Consider the following 19,119-nt stretch of genomic DNA (forward strand, 5'->3'; position numbering starts at 1 on the left):
TATTAAAAAAAAAAATTAAGCATCTTAGAGAAAAAGTTCAAGGTGTTATGGAATATCTAACGTACACAGAAAAAAGATCTTCATATCTATTACTTTTTTCTTTCTTTTTTCCTTTTTAAGTCCTCCAATCATAGTTCAATAAAAAAATAATTTAGAAAAAAAAAACAATAAAAATGTACTTAAATAAAATAAAATTTTATTGTTGGGAGATTATTTGATTTTTTTATTATTAACAATTATATATATATATATATATATATATATATATATTAAATATTGCAATTTCTATATAGTTTATTTTGCGCTAATTTAATCATTAATTTTAACAAATTTTGAGTATTTTAATACGAAATTAATTCAATAATTCATTAAAATGTTAAAAGTTTAAATTTCAATTATTAGTTATTTATTAATATCAAAATTAATATGAGGACTAAAATTGTTATTCCTTAAAATTTTAAGAGTTTCGGGGTAAAATTTAAATTCTTTTGAACCGAAATTATAATTTCACCTTTTCAGAAACTAAAAAAAAAAAAAAAAAAACCCGAAGATGGTGCCACGTTATGACTTTCCCTGGCTACTTCTGGAGGTGGACGTAAAAGTCACCCTGTTTGCGCTTCCTGACTTCCCCACTCGCCTTTGCTTCGCGTGTAATACACTCCTTCTCCTCCCTCCCATTTTCTTTTAGAGAAGAACTTCAAATTTTAAGTCGATTAGATTAATTTCAAATTGGGTTGAGTTAGTTTGTTTGTCGGTTCTTATTTATCTGTAGTACATCATGCATGTTACGTTAATAACTAAAATCTACGAGTCACAATTCATCACTAAAATCGCTAACAAACGTTAAATATTCTTGATATTTAAAAAATAAAGTAGAGCAAAGTTGAGTTGTAACTCTATTTTCAGCTTCCCACCACAAAATGTCAACTAGAAAATCTAACAGAATTTCCAATTTTTCAAAAAGTCAACCCAACCAAAATCTAATTTGTGTTGGGGAGTGAGTTTAATCAGGTTATTGGGTCCTATGAACACTTTTATTGAAACCTATACTCTTGTTCGAGATGCAAATAACGTCTCACACCAGCTAGGTAAGATCTATGATATCGAGATAAAGTTGTTTTTGTAACACATTGGCCCCTTTTAAATTTTTTTTATTTTTATTTTTATATTATATGATATGATAGTATACTTATTTAAACCAAGTTACTTGAAGATCTAGGTAGAATCATAGACTTAAAATTTTGGTTGCTTTCTTTTGTCTTTTCCACATTTTGAATCGAAGAGGAGGCTAAAAAGACAACCTTGTCACCCATTGTGCTAAGAACTCATCCCATCTCTCTCCCCTGTTCTTCCTCCATCCCATCCCTCAAAACAACAACAACAATAACCAGACGAAAAAAGCAAAGAAATGGCGCAAATGGGGTTTCTCTTCTCCTCCCTGTAAGATGGCTCTGCACCCAAATAAACACAGAATCAAACTCCACCATAGCTCGCTCTTCTTCCTGGACTTCCTCTACTGCACTGAAGAACAGCAGCTTGAAACAGAGGATAACAATGGCGGCGGCTCCAATGACTTCCCTCTTTGGGAAGAGACGACCCATTTCCTTGTTTGTGAAGACGAGGAGCTCGATCGTTTGCTGTCCAAAGAACAGGACCAGAATCTTCAATACGGTGCTGTTCTGGAGAACTTGGTTCAAACAGAGGGTGCTCTGTTTTTGGCTAGAACAGAGGCCGTCGAATGGTTGCTTAAAGTTAATGCCTTTTATGGCTTCTCCACTCTCACAGCTCTCTTAGCCATTAATTACCTCGACAGAGTCCTCACCGGCCGCCATTTTCAAAGAGATAAGCCATGGATGCTTCAGCTTCTTGCCGTAACTTGCATTTCTTTAGCTGCCAAAGTCGAAGAAGTTCGTGTCCCTGTTCTTCAAGATCTCCAGGTAAAAACAAAAACCCACGAAAATAAATTGATTTTCTCAAGAACCCATCAAAACAAATCGATTTTGAAACAAACCCATTTGATAATTTTTGCAGGTGGAAGATTCTAAGTTCATTTTCGAAGCGAAAACGATACAGAGAATGGAGCTTTTAGTGCTCAGTGCTCTTCAATGGAAGATGCACGCAGTGACCCCTGTTTCATTTCTTGGCATTATAACAAAAGGGCTTGGATTAAAGAAGAATCAGCACTTTCAGAAAGAGTTTCTGAGACGCTTTGAGCGTATTCTCCTCTCTCTCGTCACTGGTAAACCAAATCCGCCATTTTTGTCCCTGTAAAAAAGCTCGTTTTTCTGGGTTTTGGGGTTAATCTTAGTTATTTGAATCTCTGTTTTTGTTTTGGTGGGGTTTAACAGATTCAAGATCGGTGGGGTTTCTTCCTTCTGTAATGGCGGTATCAGCAATGGTGAGCGTTGTTGAAGAGATGGGGAGCTGTAAGCCATTGGAGGAGTTTCAGGATCAGATTCTTAATGCCCTCAAAATAAACAAGGTTTCTATTTTTACCCCATTTTTATGTTTTTTTTTTATATTTTATTTCAAACATTTAAGAACTTTGTCCCATGTTATTTTAGAAGTTTATAAGTAATTATCCAGTAATTGAGAAACAATTAATATGAAAAATTTACTAAAAACAGTAAAAAAAAATAATTTAGATTTGTTTGATTTTGATTGTTTATTTTTTATATTAAAAAGTAAGTACTTTTGTTTCAAAAAAATTTGAAAATGTATTTTTGTCATAGTTTTTTACTTTTTGCTATTATTTTGTCATATGTGATTATTTTAAAAAAATTGGTTGAATTATTTGGGACAAAATTTGGTGATATAATAGGTTGAATTAAGTCGGTGACCTGAACATATCAAAAAAGTTTATAATACAACCCAACCTTACTCTCTATTCTCCAATTGAATTGGATTATCAAGTTGTTTTTTTTTAAATTATCTAAAATATTATAGTTATTCGGATTAATTTTATCAAAGAGTCACAATGCATCATTGGATTATAAACGTTAAATATTCTTAATTTTCATAATAAATTTTAGAGTAGTATTAGACGAGATTGAGTTTGGGTTAGTTTGTAACCCTATTCTTGGGTTGGTCAAGTTGATCGGATTGACCCGACAAAAATATATCAATTTGTGAACGGACCTAGATTTTCATTTCTCCAAAAATTCAACCCAACCCAAGACAAAATTTTAGTAAACGTCCACTAAACTCAAAAGCTTAAATCGGATTTGATTGGATGAACACAGGGAAGAGTGAAGGAGTGCTGCAAGGTGATAATGGAGGTATCAAAAGGGCAGGCCAAAGCAAAGGTATCAGGGAAGAGGAAGCATGTGGAGGAGGAGGAAGCAGAAGCAGAATCAGAAGGTGTAGCAGGGAGCCCAAATGGAGTAATAGAGGCCAATTTCAGCTGTGGAAGCTCCAACCATTCGTGGGGCATGGGGTCGCCTCTGTCACCCCACACGCCTTCTTCTTCCAAAAGAATCAGACCCACTCCATGAACCAACCTATTAAACATGTCTCTCTCTCTCTCCACCATATACGCCATTTCATCCTCTTCTTCCTCTTATACGTGTTAAACTTTTGTTGATGTATGGACGTTTTCACGTGTTCGTTAGTGACATTCATAATTACTCTCCACGTGAGTTTAGTTGAATCGTAATTGACATGTACTCATTCTCTTGAAGTTAGATATAAGAGTCCAATTCCACCACTAGCAGATATTGTTCTATTCGAGTTTTCCCTTTTAGATTTTCTCTCAAGGTTTGTAGAATCTGTATGACAGGGAGAGATTTCCACACTGATGTGGGATCTCACAATCCACCCCTTCAAGGCTCAGAGTCCTCGTACCACTCGTGGCCTTCTCCAATCAATGTGGGACCCCCCATCCTTCCCTTCGGAGTCCAGCATCCTTGCTAGCACACCACCTCATGTCCACTCCCTTCAAGGCTTAGCTTCCTCACTGGCACATTGTGTCAGGTTTTGATACCGCATGTCATCCTTGCACAAGGGTCATGTTAATTTCTTTGTATCGTTCCAATTTTTTTTGGATGTCACTGAAGGTAGAGCTTAAAGAGGACAATATCCATTAGCGGTGGGCGTGAGCTATTACATTAAAGTTTGAAATCCTCCTACTCCATATTTGTTGTACTGAAATAAGAAATCGTGAACAACCTGAAGATAACTCAATCGGTCAAGACATTTCTTTTGTTCAAAAGATAAAAAGTTTGACGAGAGCTGAATTAGATTGGCCTACGAGACTCCGAAAAAGAGAAAGCAAGAAGAAAAGGAAACCCCATGATCTAATATCTATAGCCTTTGTCTCTCCTTTGCATGTTGTTCTATAATCTTCTCTCCTTTGACTTAGTCTCACAATGAAATGATTTAAACTTCAAATCCCACATTCTTAAATATTTCCCTCTTTCTTTGTCTCTCTCTTCCTCTTTTTCTCTTTGCTCCCTCTCACACAGCCTGTAAAGTTCAAAGGACACCATATGGACCATTTTCATTCCTATCCTCTCTCTCTAAAACTCATCTAATTTCGAGCCCCGAGAGAGAGAAACTCCATCCATGGGCACAGCCCAAGCCCAAGCCCAAGCCCACCGTTAGTAGATATTGTCTATTTAGAGCTTCCTCTCACGGTTTTCAAAACGCATATGCTAGGGAGAGGTTTCCAGCTTTTATCAACAATGTTTCGTTTCCCTCTCCAATCGATGTAGGATCTCACAATCCACCCCTTTTCAGGGCCCAGCGTCCTTCTCTCCAATTCCAATTCACATGGGATCTCATATTTAATCTACATGATTGAAATAGGATACAAGAGCGGGATAGAGAAGGCTTCCCTAACTTAAACTTCGAGTTGATTCATGGTTATATATCTCAAAACTCATACGTTTAAACTTACCATAACGTCATTTCTTCTTCACAATGTTGAAATATCGATATAATTAACTTTACGGTATCATATAAACGGTAAAAAAGGTAAATGTGTGTGTGGAGTACAATAATTTAAAAAGGGATAGCTAAGATTTTGACAAAATGAGGTGAAAAAAGTGGGAAGGAAAAAGGAAGATGAAAGAAACTTGACATTAACTCAATTTGAATACGAAGGAACATAGGGAAATGGCCTATCACAAGTTTTAGTGAAAGCTGCCCTTCTCATGTCCTTCCTGTGTGTATTGATATCATCAAATAAAGCTGTAATGGGTACTCATAAATATGTTTTCAACCTCTCATCTATGGGACCCCTTCAAGAACAGATATCAATTTTCACAAAAGGCAAAACATAGCATATTCATCTATTACTACACAGGGGAAAAAGTATGGTGGTTGGTAAAATGTTATTTTCTCTAACCTTTCTAACTTAATATTTATCTTTATAGATTGTCGATGAAATTCAAAATTTCGATTTTTATTTTTGTTGATAACTTTTAAGTACTTGTTTATATATATATATATATGCATGTGACTCATCGTATCTAGAAGAGTCACATGGTATGGTATCGATTTTTTAAAAAAATAATTGATTGAATTATCTCTGAAATTTGAATTTTAAATTTTGCCGAAAAAGTATCGTTAGAGAATTTCTTTAAAAAAAAAAAAGATAAAATTGATATAGATATATGTGACAAAGTAAATGAGAGGTACATGAATTATTCGATACCACGTTCAAATGAGAGCAATTCTGAGAACAGAACCAACGTGGTTCACCTTTCTTTAAGATGACTTAATCATAGGAGTTACATAGTTAAGCATGCTTTACTTGGATCAATTCTACGTTGGATGACCTCTTATGAATTTTCTCGAGATGTATGAGAGTGAGGACTAGACATGCTTCGAGGACTCGTGTTGGTCTGTGGGGATAGTCTTCACTCTTAAGAAGCGAAGAATAGGTAACATGACCATGTCGTAGGAGATGCAGGAAAATGTCGGGGTCATTAGGTGTCGAATCCAGATTTTCTTTTGCATACTTAAAAATGTTTCTCATGTCTAACTTCTCATTATAACATTCTCGACTATAGGATTTGGCATGAGGGACCAACTCGATGGCTCTTACCTTTATATATCACATCAGGGAAGTAGTCTAACCCAGTTGTGTGAAGCTCCTAATGAAAAAGTACTCTCATTCAAGCGTGATAATATATCACCTTTCTCAATGTTCAACGCTCCCATCGAACTAATATCCAAAGATTCTCTGGAACAGTGGTTTGAAATGATAGTTGCATATATAGGATGATGATACAAATTAGTCCGAATATGAATAACGTAGTGGTTCATGCCAGCCAAGAACACAAGTTTAAAAAATTAAATGATTATTAAACGAAACGAAATTGCGTGGGAACAAAGGTATTTATGGACACTGCAGCTTCAACATGGGTTTGTACCAAAAGTTCTTCTTCTTACTGTCTTTGACCCTTCTCTGCATTTGATAGTTAATGATTTGATGATTGACAAAAATGGCATCCAATGTTTTCTTCATAATCCCTTATCCAAAAACACTGCAGTTCCGTAACGTTCTTTGTAACGGACCAAACCTAGTTACGGTTAGTAGATATTATTCTATTTGTATTTTTCCTCTAAGTTTTCATAATGTATCCGTTAGGGAGAGGTTTACACACCCTTTCAAAAATGTTTCGTTCTCCTCCCCAACCCCAACCGATATGAGATCTCACAATTCACTCCTCTTTAGGTCCCAGTGTCTTTGCTGATACTCGTTTTCCTCTTCAATCAATGTGGGATCTCACAATCCACCCCCTTCGGGGCCAGCGTCCTCGCTGACACTCGTTCCTCTCTCCAGTCATTGTGGGATCTCACATTCCTTACGAGTTAGTGATTCTAAAAGGGTCAATATCACTTTCATCGTGTTAAAAACCGCTCGGAAACATGCTTTAAATCATTCTAAACAATGATTTTGAGTGTTCTTCACATCATCAAAATTGATTATCAAGCATTAAAGAATCCATGAAAGAGAAAATGTTATGAGAGGAAGCCATGTCCCATAAACCCTTCATTCATTATATCGCAGATACATTCAAAGAATCTAAGGCTATTTTGGTGTTAAAAAAGAATGGAAGTTCATTAATTTCCTCAACAGCTGATGTTAAAGAAAGAGAGATTAAAGCTAATTGTTGCATTTGAAGAACAGCAACAAATTTATTGTTGTGGAAACAAAACGTACAACATCATAGACTTCAATGATATCAAAAGCTTCGAAAGGTTAGTGCTCATAAATTAAAAGGCTATGATATAGCAAATACGATGGCCTTTGCCAATACTCATTGGTGTCCTGGATGATACCACCCCCAACTCATTGCTCATTTAAGTCTTCTTTTCATATCCATTTTCTTTCTTAAATAAGGGGAAGACACCTAAATTTCGTGTCAAAAACAGACAACAAAAAACGAAATCATTATCAAACGAGACTTCAATTTTTTGACGTGTTTTTGACGGGGTTGCACCTCTTCCTTCTATTCTAACTTAAAAAGCAATTGCTAGATTGTTACTCGTCTCTTATTTCTAAGACTCAAACAAAACAATAAAGTTATATGTTTTTTCCGCTGAACCACACTCGTCGACCTCCGATCAAGCTAAGAGCACGAGTAGGTAGGTGGCTAGAGGTTCAAAAAAGAAAAAGATAACTTAAACCCTTGTTTGGTTTGTATAGGCTGGGCTTACATTTTTCACCTGCATTGTACAGTACGATGGGAAGGTTCCATTACCTCCTTTAGATATCTCGATCCCCCGTGTTCCTCGAGCTAGAACGAGAGTTGCCGTGGAATCTGCGCTCACATATGAGTACCTCACCTTCCAAAAAAAAGCATATGCTAATTGGCACTATAATAGCTCGAGAGACTAGAAGCGTAAATTCCATGGTCCGAGCCTGCTACCTCAACTCAGCCTAGAAAGATATACAAAGCTCGATCTCAAGATGTAACCTTTAAGTTCATAAACAAAATAAAATGGGAATTTGAACCTCTAATATTTAAAAGACTAATTGGTTATTAAGTCGGGCTCAAATTTGATATTATGACCTACTTATTCAATGCATTCATGCATATATCAATATTATATACATAGATTCGAACTTTTAACCTAGCTATACATATATTTAATTTGAAGTCACGTTACTTAAGTTAAACCGTTAGTGACAAGTATGAAGAACGATGAAAATTGTTCTTTTTCGAAGATAGAACTTAAAACTTTGAAGAGGTGAGACTGTGTCGACCTAAGCCGTAAATATTTAAGAATCTAAATCCAAAAGGGTAATTTAAGCAATAAAAAGTATAGTATATAGTATTATATATTACTTGTAATTAAATTGGCATCTCCATTGGAGGATCTTAAACACACTTCCCTCCCATGCCTTTATTCATACAACAATAGAATTCCGACTTCTAATTTCCAATTTTCAAGCCATCAAAGCCAAAACATCTTATTCTCATCCTCTTCAAATTCGAACCCTCAAGCTACCTCTTCATGGCCATTGCCGTCGTCGTCGCCCCCGTCGCTGCCAAATCTAGCAACAGCGCAATCGGCCGCAAACAAGCTGGAAGTTTCAAACTCCTTCTCCCTACCCATCACCGGCATAGCCGCCTTCAAATTCACGTTGCTCACATACCCGGCGCCATAAGTCTGCCCCAAAACGCCGTTCACTCCGCCGCTCAACTCGAAAAACTTAAACCCTACGTCCAAATGTGCAAATGAATCCCCTTCATCAATTCCATAGCTATGAACCCTCGAGTCCTCTTCTGTTATTGGCACCACCTTGGCTGTGATTCTGAACAGCCCTTTGGCTTCCACCATCACGTGGTTGGCTGCACCGAGCCGGACGATGACGATGGTAGGGTTTTCGGTAGGGTGTTGCCATTGGCTGCCTTCAGATTCAGGGAGAGCCACCGGGACGTCGTCGAGGGCAATTGTGAGGCGGTCGATGGAATCGTCCCATACGGCGGTTTTTTGCGCGGCGATTAAGAGCCGGTGAGTGTTGAAGAGGATACCGAGGGATTGGACCCAAGTGAAGTCTCGTGTTAAGGACGGGTTTCGTTTTCCGATGAAATGGGCGTTGATGTGGAGATTGGGATCGGAGACAAGACAGAAATCTTTGTCTTTTTGGCCGTGGAAGTAGAAGGTTATGCCGTCGCCGCCGATGAAACGTGGGTCTTGGCATACTGCTCCTGGTCTGTCGCAATCTGTCAATTGCAATCCAAAATTAAGAATTTCAAATCTTAAAATATTTTAAAAGTTATTGGGAAAAAAAAAATTAAATCTAAAAGTTCGGATATTTTAAGGTGGGTGTTTGGGTGATGATAGTATGCTTACGGCAGACGGGTTTGCAAGTGACGCAATCAACTTGACATCCATTAGGGCAAGCGCTGGGACATGTGTGGATCATGTTGTAACATTGAGGGTAATTTGCGTTTTTGCATCTTACTCTCTTGGCTGCGCCGGCTGAGGAAGATGGTGGAGGTGTTGATGGAGGGTTGGGATTCCCCGGAGGATAGGAATGCGTCGGAGGTGTCGATGGAGTAGATGGGGTTGGAGGGTTGGGGCTCGTCGGGGGTGTTGATGGAGGGTTGGGATTTTCCGGTGGGTTGGAATGTGGCGGAGGGTTAGGGTTTGACGGAGGGTTTTGATTCCCGGGAGGATAGGAATGCGTCGGAGGTGTTGACGGAGGGTTAGGGCTCGATGGAGTAGATGGTGTTGGAGGGTTGGGGCTCGTTGGAGGTGTTGATGGAGGGTTTTGATTCCCGGGAGGATAGGAATGCGTCGGGGGTGTTGACGGAGGGTTAGGGTTCGATGGAGTAGATGGTGTTGGAGGGTTGGGGCTCGTCGGAGGTGATGATGGAGGGTTTTGATTCTCGGGAGGATAGGAATGCGTTGGAGGTGTTGACGGAGGGTTAGGGCTCGCCGGAGGTGTCGATGGAGTAGATGGTGTTGGAGGATTAGGGCTTGTCGGAGGTGATGATGGAGGGTTTTGATTCTCCGGAGGATAGGAATGCGTTGGAGGTGTTGACGGAGGGGTAGGGTTTGTCGGAGGTGAAGGCGAAGGAGTTACCGGTGTCGGTGAAGGCAAGGGCGGGGAATATGAAGGAGTAGGTTCTGAAGGAGGAGGGCTTGGAGTTACGACCACCGGAGGAGGAGGCGAGTAATAATTATCCGACGGAGGAGACGGGGTAGCCGGAGTAGGATCATCCTCAGGCGGAGGACTAGCATCACCACCACAAATAGGCTTACAAGATGCACATTCCACAGTACATTGATCAGGGCAAAACTTAGGACAAACATGATCCAAATTATAACAATGCTTATACTTCTTAATCTTGCACGAAGCATGGCTCGGGTTCTTAGCGATCCCGGGCGGCGTCGCATCCGCCATCGCCATCACCATCACTGCCACAACAAGCGGCACAAGAACCCGAAACGTCGAATGAGAAGCCATTGGAGAACAAGAAGCAAAACAAAGGAAGTTGTTCACGAGATATGAGCATACCCAAAACCCATATCCAATTTATACACATAATTCTAAGCACCCACATGCCAAATCCTTGGAACTTCGCAACAATTTAGGTAAAAGCATCCAAAATTGTTGGCTTCTAAAATGAAAAAAGAGGCCTTTCCCACATCGTAGAAGCTTTGCCAAAGAAGAACAATCAAGATGAGAGTAACTTAAGGTAGAAGGTTGCTTTCTGGGAAATTATTCAATTGAATTTCAACTATATAGCTTGGAAATAAAGTGAGAAATTTGAATAATTGGATATTGTTTATAGTTTCCATATGGTTTATTTAATTATAATTCATACATTCAACGAACAATTCAGGAGTTTATGACATGATTCCTTTTGATTATAGTCAACTTATAGAAAGTGATTCACTTTTTGTTGCGAGGAATGCAAGAATTATATAACTTCTTTCTTCATTAGTGATAAGTGGTGTGGTTTTTAAAAGTTACCACGCTCTGGCTCACCGCTAGCACATATTGTCCTCTTTGAACTTTTTCTTACTGACTTTCTCTCGAGGCTTTAAAACGTGCCTACTATGAAAAGACTTTCACACCCTTGGAAGGGATGTTTCGTTCTCCTCCTTAACCAATGTGGACTCTCACGAGGAATGAACCTCTTCTATTCGTTTATTTCTTAGTAAAACGTCTCGAATCAAAGATTTTCCTTCTTCAACTAAATTTTACGGTAGAGAATCAGTTTGAGTTTCGCAAAATATTGGTCTCTTAGTTTTCAAACTCATTGTTGTTAAGGGTGTACATTGAATTTGAAAATACAAAAACTCGAATCGACCCAACCCGAATCACAAGGATTGGGTTGGATTTTTTTTTTGGAATCGATTCGATTCGGTTCAATGGAAAAAATCGAGTTACCTTGATCCAAACCAAATATTAAAAAAAAAAAAAAAAAAATGTGTTATTTGTTAGATAAACATGATTATCCACAATGGTATGATATTGTCCACTTCGAGCATAAGTTCTCATAGCTTTGCATTGGACTTCTCGAAAAGGTCTCATGTCAATGGAAAGAGTATTCCTCGATTATAAACTCATGATCATTCCCTAAATTAGCCGATATGGGACTTTCATCCAACATTATTATCATATCTACTCGAGACAGAAGAGTTATTTCATCTCGACATGCAAAGGTCATTTTTTTCAACTCGATCTAATGGGTGCATAGATGCCTATAAAATTTTATTCTAGTAACATTTTGGTCTCTCTTTTTAGAAAGTATATATTTAAAAATGATATTCTCCCTCCTCTCTCTTCCTTTTCACTCCTCCATCCATGGCTACCGCGGGGGTGCCCTTCGTTTGCTGGAAAGGAAGAGCATCCCTTTCGTTTCCAGCAACAATAAGCAACCCGCCAAGGGGTTGGGCTTTGTTCTTTTGTGCTACGAACGAGCCTATATTGTTACTCAACAGATGTCATTTGCATATCATTTGTCCCGTCAATTCATGTGGAAGATATGGTAAATGATGTCACTTATAGGGGTACATTCAACCCGATAACCTGGACCAACCCAACCTAAACTATAAGAGTCGGATTGGGTTGGATTAGCATTTCGGTAGGGTTGGATTCATTTTTCTGAACCCGAACTGAATTGGTTTGGATTCAGTTCAGTGGGACAGAACTCTTGGATTAATACAAGACAAATAAAAATATATTAAGAATCACAATTTATATAATTTTTTTATTTTTTTTAATAGTCAGGACTCTTTCAGGGTCATGTATAAATAAGAATAATTTAATTAATTTTTTTTTATTATATACAATATCTCCAAACTAATCATTTCTATTGTTTATTTAATTTCATGATCTATCCTTATATTTTTTTTTTGTTACTTAACTAATTCTAAAAAAATATGGACACTGTTAAGTTTTTTTTAGAATAATAATAGATTGATTTGCATTTATGTGTAAACTTTTAATATATTTTATCTCGAATAATGGTAAATTGTGGATAACTAAAAACTTAAGAAAAATTTGACAACCCAACCCGAAAATGGAGGGTTGAGTTGGGTTGTGAAAAGTTTTGGCTTGGATTACTAATCCAAGCAACCCGAACTTTTGAATTGGGTAAAAAAAAATCGCTCAACTAAACCCAACCAGGACCATGTACACCCCTAATCACTTATGTCTTCCAACTTTTACACCAAGATTTAGTAGTTTTTCTTAATCGTCAATCGGAGCAAGTAGTTAAGACATTAATCACTATCCCAAATATCGATAGTTTGTCTCCCATCAGCTTCAACTCAAAAGAAAAACAAAACCTAAATTGTATCATCACAAGCCCAAGCCCAAACCTAATTTTATCTTGGAAAGGAATCAATCCACTCTTAGGGCTAGCGTCCTAGCGGCCCACCATAGTTCGTTGTAGTAACCCAAGCATTTCCACTAAGACATCAATCCACCTCTTTGAGAGCCAGCATCCTCGTTTGGACAATGTAGTTTTGTCTCCCATCATTTCCACACCATTATAAGAAATCAATCCACTCCTTGGGGGCCAATGTCCTCGCACTAGCTCATTGCTCAGTGCATCGCTCTTATACCATTTGTAATAGCCCAAGCCCTGTGGCATGCCTCTTATATCATTTGTAATAGAGCCAAGCCTACCACTAGTAGATATTGTACGCTTCGACCCGTTACATATCGTCATATGTCTCACAATTTTAAAACGTATCTTTTAGTAAAAGATCTCCATACCATTCTAAGGAATGATTCATTCTCTGCAACCGACGTAGGATCTCGCGTAAAGTTACCCGAACATAAATTTGATTTGAGAAAAAAAAAAAATAGTATACATTGGCTTTGTTTCCCTTTATTAAAGAAGATGTACAATATATTGTGCAGTTCTTAATATGTAAAAATAAAGAAGGAAGAACTGAACTTGTTTTGCGGATCAGTGGACAGATATGTGTGAGCAGCTAATAAAAAAATCCTCCTCAACTTCCATTCCCACGAAGCTCCATTAAAATCTCTCCCCCAAAACCTCTCCGCCACAACAATCTCTCCGCCATGAAAACCCCTTCCAACTCCCTTTCTCTCCTCCTCTTCTTCCTCTCTCTCTCCTCCCTTGTTCAATCTCTCACCTCCCCCTCCGATATCTCCGCCCTCAAGGCATTCAAATCCGCCGTCAAACCCTCCTCCATCACCCCTTGGTCCTGTTTAGCCTCCTGGAATTTCTCCGTCGATCCCTGTGCTCTCCCTCGCCGCACCTTCTTCTCCTGCGGCCTCCTTTGCAACTCCGCCGCCACTCGCATCACCCAACTTACCCTCGATCCCGCCGGCTACTCCGGCACCCTCTCTCCGCTCCTCTCTCGCCTCACTCAGCTGACCATTCTCGACATCTCTGATAATTCCTTCTCCGGCTTAATCCCCTCTGCAATTTTCTCTCTCCCCAATCTCCAAATCCTCACTCTCCGATCAAATTCCTTCACCGGATCCATTCCCCCTTCGATTTCCAACCTTAAATCCCTCGAATCGTTGGATTTCTCCCACAATTCCCTCGCCGGAAATCTCCCCAAATCTCTGCATTTCCTCTCTGTTTTAAGACGCCTCGATCTCAGCTTCAATCGACTCACTGGTTCCATTCCCAAACTCCCACCAAACTTGCTCGAATTGGCTTTAAAACGAAATTCAATTTCTGGGTATTTGGTTAAATCGTCCTTCTCCGACTCCACTCAGTTGGAGGTGATCGAACTCAGTGAGAACTCGCTCGCCGGAACCTTGCCGGCCTGGTTCTTCCTCCTCCCTTCCCTCCAGCAGATCAACCTGGCTAATAACAGCCTAACACGTCTCGAGATCTCCCCTGCCGCAGCCTCCGGCAGCGATCTTGTAGCCGTCGATTTGGGATTCAACAGAATTGAAGGGAACTTGCCGGTGAATTTCGCGAGCTATCCGGCGCTGTCATCGTTGTCGCTTCGGTACAATCGGCTACGTGGCGCGATCCCATTGGAGTTCAGTAAAAAGAAGACGATTAAGAGGTTGTACTTGGACGGGAACTTTTTGACTGGGAAACCGCCGGCGGCGTTCTTCACCAGCGGCGATGATCTGGTTTCCGGTAGCTTGGGGAATAATTGTCTGCAGGGATGTCCAGTGTCGTCTCAGCTGTGCGCTCCGTCGCAGAAACCGAACGCTGTTTGCAAGGAAGTGTACGGAAGCGGGAGGGGAAAAGGAAAACCGATGACCTGAAACCCGACATGTCGGTCAATGAATTAATTATATAGCTTTTTGTTTCTTTTTTTTATTATTATTTTTAGGATGAATCTCGAGGATTATGAATGTGAGTGTTAATTTAGTCACCAAAATTTTAAAATTACATTTAAATCAAATTATAAGGGTGTGGAAATGTAAAACCCTTAAGGTACCAGACAATATTTATTAATGGTGGGCTTTGACTATTACAAATGGTATCACGCAGATATTGACAATATCTATTAATGGTGGGCTTTGACTGTTACAAATGGTATCAGGCAGGTGTGCTAGCTAGGATGCTAGCCTTCTAAGAGAGGTGGATTGTGAGATCTCACATTGATTGGAAAGAGGAACGAAGTATTCCTTATAAGGGTGTGAAAATTTCTTCTCAGGAGACGCATTTTAAAATTGTGAGACTAACAAGAATACGTAAATAGCCAAAGTGAACAATATCTACTAGCAGTGGGCTTGTGGGCTTGGATTATTACAAATGGTATTAAAGTCAGACACCGGATAGTGTGCCAGTGAGGACCCTAACCCTCAAAGAGGGTGGATTGTCAGATCCCACATCGTGTGCTAGTGAGGACTCTAACCCTCAAAGGGGGTGGATTGTCAGATCCCACATAGTATGCCAGTGAAAACTTTAGCTGACTCTAGCCCACAAAGGGATGGATTGTCAGATCCCACATAGTGCGCTAGTGAGGACTCTAGCCCTCAAAGGGGGTGGATTGTCAGATCCCACGTTAGTTAGAGAGGAGAACGAAACATTTTTTATAAGGGTGTGAAAATATCTCCTTATTAGACGCATTTTAAAATTGTGACGCTAGACGACAATACTTAACAAGACAAAACAGAGAATACCTATTATTGGTGGGCTTGAGCTATTACAAACCTCTAGTGATTGAAAGCTCCTTTCCCTAGTGAAATATGTCAGAAGGGACTTGACTTACCTCGACGACGGTGAAGCACAATGTCTTCATAATCGAGCTCAAAGTTCATCAGATTTTCGTTAATAGTTCAAGGACCATTTAAAATTATTATTCAAAGCTCGAGTCGAAACTAACTTAAACGAAGATAAAAGTGCATTTTTTGACCTAATAATAATAATAATAAATTTAATTTGAAGTAATATAAAATAGGATAAACAAGTAGTGTAATGGTGATGTGCACCACCACGAATGTGAATGATGGAAAGAAAGTGGGGTTGAAGAAGGGGTGTGAACACGCGCCATTGGACGAGAGTGGTGGTAGAAATGATTAGCTTCGCTTTTTTTAATGGCTTTGGGTACTTCACTACTGTCGGTCACAATGTCAGTCTTCACAAGACTTTTACTCCCGATGTGGGAGATCCATCCAATTCAAATATTGCATAATTTAATCGATAAATTTTTATTTAAACAAAAAAAAAATTATATATATTAGTTAAATAGGATAGAGATTTAAAATTTTAAAAATGATAGTGGTAGAGTATTATATTTATATTTTTGTTTATGAAATATTATTAAATTTATTTAGAATTTTAAAAATATAAAAAATTAGGAAATAATTAAAAAATTAATTAATTTTCACATAAAATTAAAAGATTTTTTTTGTTTTTAATCTAAAATAACTAAAAAAGATTCGAGAAAATAAGTAAATAAATAAATTTAACTTTTTAAAAAGATGGAATACTCCAGCTGGAGCTTCGAATATATTTCTTTATGAAAGGCTTAAAGTTTAAGGAAGTAATTAAGTTGAATAATAAATTCATAATTTTTTTAAATTGTGGGTAAGAAATGTAATTAATTATATTATTAAACCATTTAATTAATTTAATTATATGACACAACACCTCGTGTGTAGTAGTTTTCTATCTAAGACAAAAAAAATTATCTCCAATTTCAATAAATAACTCTCAATAATCTTATCAATAGTTTTCTCGTAATGGTTAGTAGCTTGACAAAAGTTAAGAGGTCTTTTATATTAATTCCATTCTAATTTAATAAAGCATGCACTGACTATACACGTGTAATGCATCAAAGTGACTCGAGTATTTACATAAACTATAAACATCGAACTAGTTCGATAATAGGCTTCCAAACAATCCAAATATATGAATAAAACATAATTTAAAACTACCTAGATATATGCTAAACACAACAACAAAAATTTAGAAAGAAAGGTTTAAGTTGGTTACTTTCTTTGGTTGGTTGAGGGTGGATTTGTGACGATGTGCGAACAAGAGCTTGATGGGAGCTGATCATCAGAGGTTGAAGAACGGTTCGATGTCGACTGATGGGAGCTGACACGTACAGTATATTCGGGCCACTGCCTGTTGACTATGAGCGGCGGGCCGATTTGTACTATTGGAAGAACTTGGGTTTGGCCATGAAGTTCGGCCTAGGCTCTTTAAAAAAGGTCTCACTCTTTTTTTCTTTTTCTTTTTTAATTTAATCGGGTTGGGTCGAGTTGATTCTTTGTACACTGAACCTATATCCAACCTGAACCGAGTTGGGAATTAAAGATACAACTCAATCAAACTTGCAATACTACTAACCCAACCTTTCTAATATGGGTTAGCTCAATTTTGGTTCACTTACTACATGTATATATTAAATGTCCTAATCAGAGTTATGTCAATGTTATAGTAATCAATGGTCTATTAGCTAGATTGGTTAGAGCTCATATAGCTTAGTTGGTTAAAGTGTTGTACACGAAGGTTGCAAGTTTGAAACCTTGCATGGGCCACAATTTTTTACGAGGATCAAACTTTAAGGTCTTGTACCAATTATCTAATCTATGTTCGAAATGTTGTGTTCAGAGTTACGTCTTTGTTTTATTAATCAATGACCTATTAACTCAGTTGGTTAGAGCGTCGCGTTAATAACGCGAAGGTCGCAGGTTAGAAACCTGTATGGGCCACAATTTCGTATGAGGATTAGACTTATGGATCTTGTATCTAAGCTCAAACTGCATGGGCCACTATTTCGTACTAGAGAGTGATACTTATGGGTCTTGTACAATTATCTAATCTAAACTAGGATTGAATGGTTTTTGTAATAAATGGCCTATTAGCGCAGTTGGTTAAAGTGTCGTGCTAATAACGCAAAGGTAGCAAGTTTGAAACATCTAATCTAAGCTTGGATTGCACGTTTCGAAAGTTATGCTTAGTTGTTCTATTAAATAATAATCAAGTGTCTATTAGCTAAGTTGGTTAGCGCTCAGAGTTATGTCAATGTTTTTGTAATCAATGACCTATTAGCTCAGTTGGTTAGAGCATCGTGCTAATAATGCGAAGGTCGCAGGTTTGAAACCTGCATGGGTCATTATTTTGTATGAAGATGATGCTTATGGGTCTTGTACCAATTGTGTAATCTAAGTTTGGATTGCACGGTCGGAATGTTAGTGCTTAGAGTTATGTCTTTGTTTTATTAAATAATCAATGGCTTAGTTGGTTAGAGTGTCGTGCTAATAACAGGTCGCAAGTTCAAAACATATAATCTAAGCTGGTCGCAGGTTCGAGCTTAGACAATTGGTTTGACAATTGTCTAATCTAAGCTTGAATTACATGAATTTCGTGTAATCCAACCTGCAACAATTGGTTAGAGCGTCATGCTAATTACGTGAAGGTTGTAGGTTCTAAACCTGCATGAGCCACTATTTTGTATGAAGATGATGCGGTCTTGTTCCAATTGTCTAATTGCGTTCAGAATGTTGTGCTAACTCAGTTGGTTAGCGCGCTCAGAGTTATGTCAATGTTTTTGTAAACAATGGCCTATTAGCTTAGTTAGTTAGAGCATTGTGCTAATAACGCGAAGGTCGCAGGTTCGAAACCTGCATGGCCCACCATTTTGTATGAGGACGATACGCACTCGCAGTTTCAAAACCTGCATGAGCCACTATTTTGTACGAAAGATGATGCGGTCTTGTACCAATTGTCTAATCTAAGCTTGGATTGCGTTCAGAATGTTGTGCTAACTCAGTTGGTTAGCGCGCTCAGAGTTATGTCAATGTTTTTGTAAACAATGGCCTATTAGCTCAGTTGGTTAGAGCGTCGTGCTAATAACGCGAAGGTCGTAGGTTCGAAACCTGCATGGGCCACCATTTTGTATGAGGACGATACGCACTTGCAGTTTCAAAACCTGCATGAGCCACTATTTTGTACGAAAGATGATGCGGTCTTGTACCAATTGTCTAATCTAAGCTTGGATTGCGTTCAAAATGTTGTGCTAACTCAGTTGGTTAGCGCGCTCAGAGTTATGTCAATGTTTTTGTAAACAATGGCCTATTAGCTCAGTTGGTTAGAGCGTCGTGCTAATAATGCGAAGGTCGCAGGTTCGAAACCTGCATGGGCCACCATTTTGTTACGAAGATGATGCGGTCTTGTACCAATTGTCTAATCTAAGCTTGGATTGCGAATGTTGTGCTAACTCGTTAGCGCGCTCAGAGTT

General features: G+C 38.5%; 3 protein-coding genes and 6 non-coding genes across 10 annotated transcripts; 7 read left to right on the forward strand and 2 right to left on the reverse strand.

Moving 5' to 3' along the window:
- Positions 1-1,219: 1,219 nt before the first annotated feature.
- Positions 1,220-3,707, forward strand: LOC111455477 (cyclin-D3-1-like). 2 transcript variants are annotated; one of them, XM_023097186.1, is made up of 4 exons: positions 1,220-1,937; positions 2,032-2,239; positions 2,340-2,482; positions 3,243-3,707. In XM_023097186.1, the coding sequence occupies exons 1-4, from the start codon at positions 1,446-1,448 to the stop codon at positions 3,492-3,494; spliced, it is 1,095 nt and encodes a 364-aa protein (XP_022952954.1). In that variant the 5' UTR covers positions 1,220-1,445; the 3' UTR covers positions 3,495-3,707. The 2 variants fall into 2 exon arrangements, with proteins under 2 accessions (XP_022952954.1, XP_022952955.1); XM_023097187.1 differs by having other exon boundaries at positions 2,349-2,482.
- Positions 3,708-3,957: 250 nt separating this feature from the next.
- LOC111455635 lies at positions 3,958-4,060 on the reverse strand. The gene has a single exon (XR_002712617.1). It is a non-coding gene; the product is annotated as a U6 spliceosomal RNA (small nuclear RNA).
- Positions 4,061-8,289: 4,229 nt separating this feature from the next.
- LOC111455472 (basic proline-rich protein) lies at positions 8,290-10,457 on the reverse strand. Its single transcript, XM_023097181.1, has 2 exons — positions 9,313-10,457; positions 8,290-9,182 (listed from the first exon to the last, which is right to left on the reverse strand). The coding sequence occupies exons 1-2, from the start codon at positions 10,430-10,432 to the stop codon at positions 8,455-8,457; spliced, it is 1,848 nt and encodes a 615-aa protein (XP_022952949.1). The 5' UTR covers positions 10,433-10,457; the 3' UTR covers positions 8,290-8,454.
- A 2,943-nt stretch (positions 10,458-13,400) lies between these two features.
- LOC111455475 (polygalacturonase inhibitor 1-like) lies at positions 13,401-14,886 on the forward strand. Its single transcript, XM_023097183.1, has one exon. It carries the CDS (start codon positions 13,511-13,513, stop codon positions 14,684-14,686), a length of 1,176 nt encoding a protein of 391 aa, XP_022952951.1. The 5' UTR covers positions 13,401-13,510; the 3' UTR covers positions 14,687-14,886.
- Positions 14,887-17,516: 2,630 nt separating this feature from the next.
- TRNAI-AAU lies at positions 17,517-17,590 on the forward strand. The gene has a single exon. It is a non-coding gene; the product is annotated as a tRNA-Ile (tRNA).
- A 330-nt stretch (positions 17,591-17,920) lies between these two features.
- TRNAI-AAU lies at positions 17,921-17,994 on the forward strand. Its single transcript has one exon. It is a non-coding gene; the product is annotated as a tRNA-Ile (tRNA).
- A 446-nt stretch (positions 17,995-18,440) lies between these two features.
- TRNAI-AAU lies at positions 18,441-18,514 on the forward strand. The gene has a single exon. It is a non-coding gene; the product is annotated as a tRNA-Ile (tRNA).
- A 181-nt stretch (positions 18,515-18,695) lies between these two features.
- On the forward strand, positions 18,696-18,769 carry TRNAI-AAU. Its single transcript has one exon. It is a non-coding gene; the product is annotated as a tRNA-Ile (tRNA).
- Positions 18,770-18,950: 181 nt separating this feature from the next.
- Positions 18,951-19,024, forward strand: TRNAI-AAU. The gene has a single exon. It is a non-coding gene; the product is annotated as a tRNA-Ile (tRNA).
- Positions 19,025-19,119: the final 95 nt, after the last annotated feature.

This window comes from Cucurbita moschata, unplaced genomic scaffold (genome assembly GCF_002738365.1).
Source record: "Cucurbita moschata cultivar Rifu unplaced genomic scaffold, Cmos_1.0 Cmo_Scf00017, whole genome shotgun sequence".
Taxonomy (NCBI): Eukaryota; Viridiplantae; Streptophyta; class Magnoliopsida; order Cucurbitales; family Cucurbitaceae; genus Cucurbita; species Cucurbita moschata.

Excerpts from the sequence above, each read along its gene's own strand:
- LOC111455477 (XM_023097186.1), top strand. The coding sequence starts at position 1,446 with ATGGCTCTGCACCCAAATAAACACAGAATCAAACTCCACCATAGCTCG. Across the intron at positions 2,240-2,339 it reads TCTCCTCTCTCTCGTCACTG|GTTTAACAGATTCAAGATCG; the intron begins GTAAACCAAATC and ends TGTTTTGGTGGG. Across the intron at positions 2,483-3,242 it reads ATGCCCTCAAAATAAACAAG|GGAAGAGTGAAGGAGTGCTG; the intron begins GTTTCTATTTTT and ends GGATGAACACAG.
- LOC111455472 (XM_023097181.1), bottom strand. The coding sequence starts at position 10,432 with ATGGCTTCTCATTCGACGTTTCGGGTTCTTGTGCCGCTTGTTGTGGCA. Across the intron at positions 9,183-9,312 it reads CACTTGCAAACCCGTCTGCC|ATTGCGACAGACCAGGAGCA; the intron begins GTAAGCATACTA and ends TGCAATTGACAG.
- LOC111455475 (XM_023097183.1), top strand. The coding sequence starts at position 13,511 with ATGAAAACCCCTTCCAACTCCCTTTCTCTCCTCCTCTTCTTCCTCTCT.